At 18.0% G+C, this 9,116-nt stretch overlaps 3 protein-coding genes across 3 annotated transcripts in view; 2 read left to right on the top strand and 1 right to left on the bottom strand.

The window, feature by feature from the left end:
* LOC102677851 (putative uncharacterized protein DDB_G0282499) overlaps positions 1 to 1,478 on the bottom strand; it is a 13,647-nt gene extending 12,169 nt beyond the window's left edge. Inside the window, exon 1 of the mRNA XM_006618176.2 lies at positions 1,047 to 1,478. Coding sequence (XP_006618239.1) covers positions 1,047 to 1,061 — 15 coding nt within the window. The 5' untranslated portion in view covers positions 1,062 to 1,478. The remainder of the gene's footprint in view (positions 1 to 1,046) is intronic.
* Positions 1,479 to 3,093: 1,615 nt separating this feature from the next.
* On the top strand, positions 3,094 to 3,708 carry LOC102677711. The gene is made up of 2 exons (XM_006618175.2): positions 3,094 to 3,585; positions 3,627 to 3,708. Exons 1-2 carry the CDS (start codon positions 3,124 to 3,126, stop codon positions 3,633 to 3,635), a joined length of 471 nt encoding a protein of 156 aa, XP_006618238.1. The 5' UTR covers positions 3,094 to 3,123; the 3' UTR covers positions 3,636 to 3,708.
* A 2,120-nt stretch (positions 3,709 to 5,828) lies between these two features.
* On the top strand, positions 5,829 to 6,522 carry LOC102677573. The gene is made up of 2 exons (XM_006618174.2): positions 5,829 to 6,079; positions 6,159 to 6,522. The coding sequence occupies exon 2, from the start codon at positions 6,163 to 6,165 to the stop codon at positions 6,478 to 6,480; it is 318 nt and encodes a 105-aa protein (XP_006618237.1). The 5' UTR covers positions 5,829 to 6,079; positions 6,159 to 6,162; the 3' UTR covers positions 6,481 to 6,522.
* Positions 6,523 to 9,116: the final 2,594 nt, after the last annotated feature.

Below are 9,116 nucleotides of genomic sequence, written 5' to 3'. Positions count from 1 at the left end.
AAAAAGATAAAAAAAAAATATTAATGTTATTATATAGAAAAAAAAAATTTTTAATAATTTAGAAAAATATTTATTTTTTTATCATATAGAATTAAATTTTGTAGGATACTTAATTATAAAATTAAATTTTTTATAATTAATTTGAAAAATTAAAATAAAAAGATTATATTATATATAATTTTTAAAAGCATTTTATATCTTTATCTTATATTATATATTACAATCTTATATTATATATCTTTATTTATTAAAATGAAAAAATTACAACATTCTCATAATATAATGATTTGATATATTTTTATGAACAAATTAATAAAAAGTGAAATAAAAGGCTGAAAAGCTTTAAAGATATTACAAGAAAGATTTCAAACTTGCTTATATTTGATTTTATATCTTTTTTAATATTTTCTTTTTAAATTTTTAATGACTATACATATATATATATATTAAATTAAATCTAATTTATATCAATTAAGAACAAAATAAAATTAAAATAAATATAAAATTTAAATAAATATGAATTAAAATAAGCATAAAAATAATAAATAATATGTAAAATAACATATAATGTATTATCCAACATGTAAATTATCAAAAATTTTAATATCACAATGTTATTATTTATCTAAAATTTGAAGAAATTTTGTTAATTTAAAAATTATTATTATTTAACTTAAGAAATGAATTATGCATTTAATTAATAATAATTATATACAAACATTTTTATATTTTCCAAAATATAATTATTTTTCATTTATTTGAAATTTAAATCAAAATAATTAATATTGTTTTTCTTATTTAATATTATAATTTTTTCAAACGAACAATTAATTATATGAAATTTTAAAATATATTTAAAGATATTTCAGAAATAAAAATTTAAATATAAAAATCTTAAAAATTATCATTCTTCTTTGAGGATAGGATAGTCGTACTAAAATAACATTTTTCTTTAATTTAAAAAAAATTTAATTAAAATTGCTATTATTTGAAACGAAATTAAATGTTTAATAAACATTTTAATTTAAAATATGATTTATACTCACTTGAAGAATATTCATGTTTCACTGTTTATATTTTAGATCCTTTTCATTAAAAACATATCACAAAAACCAAATTAAAACTTTTCAATTTGATTGTCACACTTTTTAATTGAAAAGAAACAATTTACAAAAAACCATGTAATTTGAAGACAGCAAAGAAAGAGATAAAAATTCAATGTTTCATCCTTGATAACACACAATTGAAATGAGCGTGATGCGGAAGAACTATCACTTCTTCACAGTAAGATGTATCGAAAAAGAAGGACACAAAGCGAAAGAGATTTTGTACAAGAGAATTTCAAAGAGCAAGGAGAATGAAGAAAAAATAGGAAGAAAGGTGCACGTTTTAGTAGGGTCAAAGAGAGAGTCCATTGAAGTGTCTTCCATGCAACACGCTTATATACATTTGCTCCTTCTTTCCTTCCTTGTCTCTTTCTCTCTCTTATTCTCTTACATCTCTTTATCCTTTCTTTTATTCTTAAAGAATCGAACTCCTTTTCTATCTACCAATCTCTCTCTCATGTATATATTTCTACGAAAGTTCTTTTATTTGTTAAACAATCTAGAGAAAATTTATTTAATTTTAGGGTTGTTTGAGAAAACTTGAATTGATGATTTCAAACAGATAATTCCAAATGTAATATTTTATTATACTTTTTTACAGTTTTTTATTATATATATATATTATATTTTTTATTATATTATCTATATATATTAGGATATAAATATAGGGATAAAATTTTTTTTTATTATTATAATAATGAATAAAAGTCACTTTTTATAGAAATATTTAAATCTAAATTTGACTGACAATTACTACTACTGCAATTTAAAAATTATTACTTGTTATTATCAATTTTACAAACTTTTGTTTAATAGTTTATAATAATATGAATTTTATTTTTGATAAATAGTATTTCTTGTTATATAAATATAATTTTGGTTGAAAAGATTTCAAGTTAGTAGATTAAAAGAAATAATCATTTCAATAATAATATTTTCAATTTATATGAACATTATTTTACGTATTATTTAATGTATTATTTTAAAATATCAATAAATTCATAACATAAGATTAAGGAAAAAAATATTATAATAGTATTTTTGTACGCTGTCAATATATTCATAGGACATCTTTGATTTTAGAAAAAAATAAGTACAAAAGTTGATACAAAAATATCAATTAAAGTTTATTTATTAAATTATAAGCAATTTAAGTTTTATTAGATGAAGTGAGAAGAAAATAGAATACGATAAAACATATTTACTCTTTTTTCGTTTCTCTTTGTTTAATACAAATTTCAATTATTTAAAACTTAATAAAGAAAAAATGAAGCATAGTAAATAAAATATCATAAGAGTAACATATTTTTAAAAATATTTTTAATAAATTAACAATTATTAATAATACAAATTAATAATAAAGTGGAAAAATTTATCATCTACTGAAAGAAATATGAAATATAATTAAATAATAATAATTATCTTTTAACATATCATTTATTTTTTGTCAATGAATTATATTATCATTTCTCTTTGATTTTATCTTTTGATTCTTTTTTAATATTCTTTTTTCGATTTGCGAGTATTCACTAGATACTTTCAATAAACTCTCTTAAACATTTGTAAAATATGAAAACATGTTACAATGTTAAATATATAGTTTAACAATGTTAAATATATAGTTTAACATTGTTTATTATTTATTCTCCGTACATAACATTATTTGTATAAAAACATTTTAAATCATTAAAAATTCATTTATTTTCTTAGCTTGATGATTATATTAGATATATATTATTATTAATTTTTCCTATTATATATATTTTTATTATATTATTATATTTATTACATATTTTTATTTATATTTGTATAAAAGAACAATTTGTGTATCTCTATATATAACATTAGCGTTATATTTACCTTATATCTTCTCAGAATTAAGCAGATATGCCACAATAAAACAATAAATCAATAAATTCAGCGACGTTAATATAATATCGTTGCAATGATTAAATCAAGGAACATTTTCTTTTCGGTTCTTCGAGTAAAATTCATTTTCTACGAACCAATATTCAAAATGAGAGTATTTCTCATTGTATTTCTCTTTATCTTTATTTTGATTCAATCAGGGATACTTCAGATAATTCCTTCTGGAAGATCGTGCACAAGACAAGGATACTTTGAAATTATTGATGGAACGTGTAAAAATTATTATTTCTGTGTCTACAATGGAGTCGCATTCGTTTCATACGATCTGAAGTGTTTAGATTCGACTGTATTTAACCCTACAACGAATACTTGCACTGCAGATTATATTTGCAATCAAATTACAGTGGATCCTTGTCCCTTTGGAGTTGGTAGATTTCCAATAAGTGATTCCAATTGTCAGAAATATTATTTTTGTTATGTGGATAATGGAAGTTTTATGAGATATAATTTGACATGTCCAAATAATTTACAATTTAATTCGAAAACAAAACAATGTATGTTACCATGTCCAACTTCTTCACAAACTTCTTCTTTATCCTGTACAAGTTGTATATTACAATAAAAAATTGTATATTACAATAAAAAATGTACAATAAATAACAATTGATATGATAATAGATACGAATTAACATTGTTGTTTTATCTTATACTTTTAAGACGCTGTTTTGATAATCAAAAAAATTATTTTCTGTTTATTTTCATGATTATTTTTGTTATATTTCTACCACTATAAATTATAAATTATAATAGAGAAATATAATTTTTTATTTAAAATTATATAAAATTTATTTTCAATATGTAATTAAACAATATTTCTATTAAAATTAATCATAAACCATAAATCTAACTAATGAATGTAATTAAATATTTTTAGAACCAAAAATTTCAAAAAACAAAATTTTATATGATAAGGAAATATTATTGTATATTATATATTTTTTAATCCATAATTGTAAATTCAAGACAATTTTATCACAATAAAATGTAATCATATATATATTTCAAAATATAAATATATTTTTTTCTTATAAACTTATATAGATTTTGTTTTTTTCTTATAATTTATATTATAGGAAAAATTATTATACTTATAATTTATAAATGTATATTACATTATCGATATAATATTGGGATGTGAAAATTTAATTCTCTTAAATATAAATTTGATTTCTAAATTATTTATCTAAATTGTATGTAACATCAACATATATAAAATGACATGTTTTTTAATAAAATACTAGTAACTTTTATTTATAGGAGATTAAAAAAATTAAGAGAAAAAGATTAAATGATAATATTATATGTTATAATGATATAATTTGTGATCTTTAAATTTCCTTCTCATTTTCCTTTTCATTTTTTTTTAAGTTTTTGTTGTAACTTTTTCATGTCTTCAATGTTTACTAATGTTTTCTAGTAGAATAACAAGATGAAAAAAATATAACTTTCTATTTAAAGAAAAAAAGTTGATCTTCAAGTTAATTATTAAAAAATGCAACAAAGCAAAAGTAAATAATTGTATTTTCCCTTTAAAATTATGAAATTTTTATATTCAATATTTTTTTTGAAAATGCATTGTTTTGTTATTTAAATTGAAAATTTTTAAATGAACATATATATATTTTCAAAGATGAAATAAATACAATTTCTATTTTGATCATAGCAAATTGCAGAGGGCGTAACAAACACTACTTATAGAATTTATCATTATATTTTTAAAAACTGCGTTACCGACTAATTATCAATATTGAAGAATCAATTCAACAAAAATTATATTTAATGATTTATTATTAAATTCAATATTCATACCATTTTCGAAGCTAAAGATCAGATTAAAAAAAAATTTAATTTAAAATATTTGTATATGTATTGTATATATATATTGTATATATTGTATATATATATTGTATTTACAAATACAAAAACATAAATTGTAATATGAATTGTTATATGTATATTATATATATAGTATTCAATTCACATTCAATTTTTTTTTTATTTTGATATCGCAGATTTTTTATTAATTTTAATAATTTAATTAAATCAAATTTTTTTTTTATTCATAAGAATTTAAGATTTCTGAAAAAAATTTTTAGATATAGAAGTTTATTATTTAAAGATTCGAAAAAAATTTTCATTCAATAAATATTTACAAAAAAAACATTATTAAAAATCTGAAAAAATTATAATTATATATTATAACTTATTTTGAAATTGATATCAAAAGCAAAACTAAATCTTATCTTATTAGATTAATTTAGTATTAATTTAGTATTTTTTTTAGTATTAATTTATTTTAATTTATTAATTTATGATTTAATCGAATGAACTTTATAAATAACGAAATATATGATATTATATAAATAAGTAAATACAAAAACTAGTACATAAACATGTCGATTGAACTTATTTATTAAATTACAAATAACTTAAATTTGTATTAGATAAAGAAACAGAGATATAGCAAAATTATGATGAAAATAAAACTATTTCTATTTTAATAAGCTATTTCTGTCTCGCTTCCTCTATCCCAAATTTAAATCCAAATAACAAAAAATTAAAAATTATTCATTTAAATTCGCTTTTTTCATTAATAAAACTTTCTGATCAAAATATATCTGAATTTTCCCAATATTCTATTCATATTTGAATATTTTTAACATTAGCTAATAAAATATAATTTTCTAATTGCTAAAAGAAAAATATATATATTTACTTTATTTATACCCGATATTATACTTTCAAATTATTGTTCAATATAATATGTATAATATGTATTCGTGTATTATTCGATTATGAAATTAAGATATATACATGGATCTTTCAGTTGATTAAAGTTTGTCAACAATACACGTACTTTAACAAGAAATAAATGAAAGGAATCGTTATTCGTTTTTGAATTCATAATTATAGTTTATCAATAATATTTCCATCATTTAGAAATAATTTTAAAAAAATTTTTCGTTCTTGTTTTTAAAAATTATAATTTTTCAAGAATCTTCAGTGATTAGAAATATCTTCAATTAATTTTAAAAAAATTTATGGTAAGTACAAAATTGTAAATACTGATATACAAAATATTGCTGACGATAAAATTTTATACAATAATTCATATTTAATTAGCAACATGGATGCAATAATTGCTAGAAATATAATCGAATTAGCTGGAGCTATGATGGAAGAATTCGAATCTGTATGGACTAAGATAAATAAAATAGATCCTAGCCAAGTCAATTATCGCATAATGAAATTATACTTGATACATATAAAAGAGCAACGAAATTTGATCGTTAAAGCTACTTCTTTTGATTCCCATAATTTTCCAAATCTTCTCACTATAAGAAAGTGTTTCTTGCAAAAATTTATTGAATTTGTACCTGCAGTACAAACGTATTTGATAAAATTTAAGGAATTTGATATAGACCAAGTAAAAATAATTGAGTAAGTAAAAATTATTATAGAAAACTGAGTAGTAAAATTATTATAGAAAATAAATTATTGTATATTAAATTTTTATTAATAATAAATTTCAATTTCCAGAGCAAAATCTTAAGAATAATGAAAGTGATAATTTTTTAAAATTAAAAAAATTTTTTCATTTCGCAAAAAATAAACTTAAACTTATTTTTTTCTTAAATTCATTCCTTTTTAAAGATATTTTATTTCGAAAATATTAAATTACTCAAAAGAATATTTTCCATAAATTGTTTCATTCAAAAATTAATCATTTTATATATTTTCATACATATGTTAATTTATAATTTTTTTAATTCTTACTTCAATTTTTGCAATAGAACATGATGTTGTTTTTTGCTATCTTTTTATTTTTTTTCATACATATATTCTATATAAAATAAGAAAAATAGCAATGTACAAATATAAAATTTTGTCTTTACTAACATAAAATAAATTTACGGAATATTATTTTTAACGTATATTTTATTTAAGTATTAAAATTCTTCAAAATCTTCAATTTTTTTTTTAGTAAAATTGGAAAGTACACAAGTATTATAACAACGTTAATCAATTTTTTTTTTAACTTTTTTCATTTTATTATACTTTACATTGGTCCAATGTAATCGAATGTATGCTGATGTGATTTATTATTGTTGGTCACATAACTCGAATAGTTATAGATTTTTATAGATTTTCTAAGTTAAAGAATTGTATCAATATCCAATATGTATACGATCGGATATAAATTATAAATATGAATAAATATTGATTAAATATTGATTTTTATATTCTTTAAGATTAATTAATTATTTTTTTCAATTAATTATTTAAAAAAAAAGTAGAAATTAAGGATTCATTAATTTTTTTTCTTTGATTAAAAATTTTTTTAATTTTTATTTTTATTTTTATTTTTATTTCTGGAAAATATATATTTCAGTATTCTTTATCATATATATTTTATATGGTTGACTTCCTTTTTACATTATATTTTTTTCAGATTTAATTAACTTTTTTTATTTTATTTTAAATATTATTTTTAATTTTATATTTTAATCTTTTTAATTTAAATAATTTTAAATTAATTATAATAAATTATTTTTATTATATTTTTACCAGGAAAAACTCTAAATTTAAAAGTATAAAAATTAATTAAAATATATATTATATAAATATGTATAAGTATTATATAAATATATATTATGAAATATATTATATTTCAATTTTTATGCGGTTGAAGTGAATAGGAAAATACACTATTCGTCAATCATAAAGTTGTTAAAATTTAAAGACGAATTACTGCATCATAATGCGCAATTTATAATTGAAAATTGTAGTAATAGCTCATTTTATTTATAATTATATAGAATTTTTATTAATCATTTTTATTAACATATCATATATTATTGAACTTAATCATAAATTAACTTTTATTTAGTTAATACATATTTATTTAATCATTACTATACCAAAATTACACATGTACGTGATAAATTAAAAGTTTGAAGGAATATGAAAAAAATTTTTAAGATAGATAGAATGTTTAAAATATTTTAATGCTGTATTTAAATTTGATTCAAGATATTTTCTAAGAAAATTGCATAAAAAAATTTGATTAAATAAAATATATTTAAAATTAAGTATATTTATAAGAATTTAATTAAATAGTTTAAAAAATTTAATAAAATAACGTATTGCAAATAAATAGATAATTAATGGAAAAATAATAATAGTACTTTGTGGGAAATTTATTTTGCTTATTTTTTTTTTTTTATTCTTTTTATGTTTTTAACTATCAATTATTTTTCACTTTCATGATAAAAATTCAAACTATTGATAGAAAATCTTTTAATTTAGATTTTATTTTCAGATTCTTCCGTTTCGGTTTCCTTATAACTTTTTTTTATTATTTACATTAAACAGCGATCATAAATTTAGATATTTTACCAAAAGAAAAATTTATTTAAAAATAAATAAATTTTTGTGCAAAAAAAAAAGATGAATAGGATCTCGTAGTTGAGATGTATCTCCAACTCAGCAATCTTCAAGCAAGAAGACCTAGAAATCATTATTATTTAAATAATAATACATAATCATAATAAATAATAACAATACATAATCATATCATTATATAAATATGAATAGTATTATATTATATAATTATAATTATAATATAATATATTTTATAAGATAAAAGCTAATTATAAAGCAGCACAATTATATATTATTTGCATAAAAACATATTTTAATACATGCATTTCGATAGGCGGCATAACAATTATACCCATATTAATTCCATCCCATTTATTTTTTTCCCATCTATTCTCAATTAGAATTTAACATTCTAATTTCTTATAAATTTATATTTGTTTGAATAAGACAAGTTGATAGATACAAACATATATTCATGATCGATATATGGAAAAGATAAAACCGACTCATAAGCCGTGTATATATACATATATTCCTACATAGTAGGAAAAGATAAAGATTTTCAATTAAATTTACAAAGAACCATATAAATTGACTCTGACCGTAATATTTTACAGCTAATAATATACAGCTATATTTATATAATTATATAATTTTATATAAAATATTATATAAATTATATATATATAATAAAAT

This window comes from Apis dorsata, unplaced genomic scaffold (genome assembly GCF_000469605.1).
Source record: "Apis dorsata unplaced genomic scaffold, Apis dorsata 1.3 scaffold_342, whole genome shotgun sequence".
Classification (NCBI taxonomy): domain Eukaryota; kingdom Metazoa; phylum Arthropoda; class Insecta; order Hymenoptera; family Apidae; genus Apis; species Apis dorsata.
This window is presented reverse-complemented; position numbering and strand designations above follow the sequence as displayed.

Coding starts and splice junctions, on each gene's coding strand:
- LOC102677711 (XM_006618175.2), top strand. CDS start 3,124: ATGAGAGTATTTCTCATTGTATTTCTCTTTATCTTTATTTTGATTCAA.
- LOC102677573 (XM_006618174.2), top strand. CDS start 6,163: ATGGATGCAATAATTGCTAGAAATATAATCGAATTAGCTGGAGCTATG.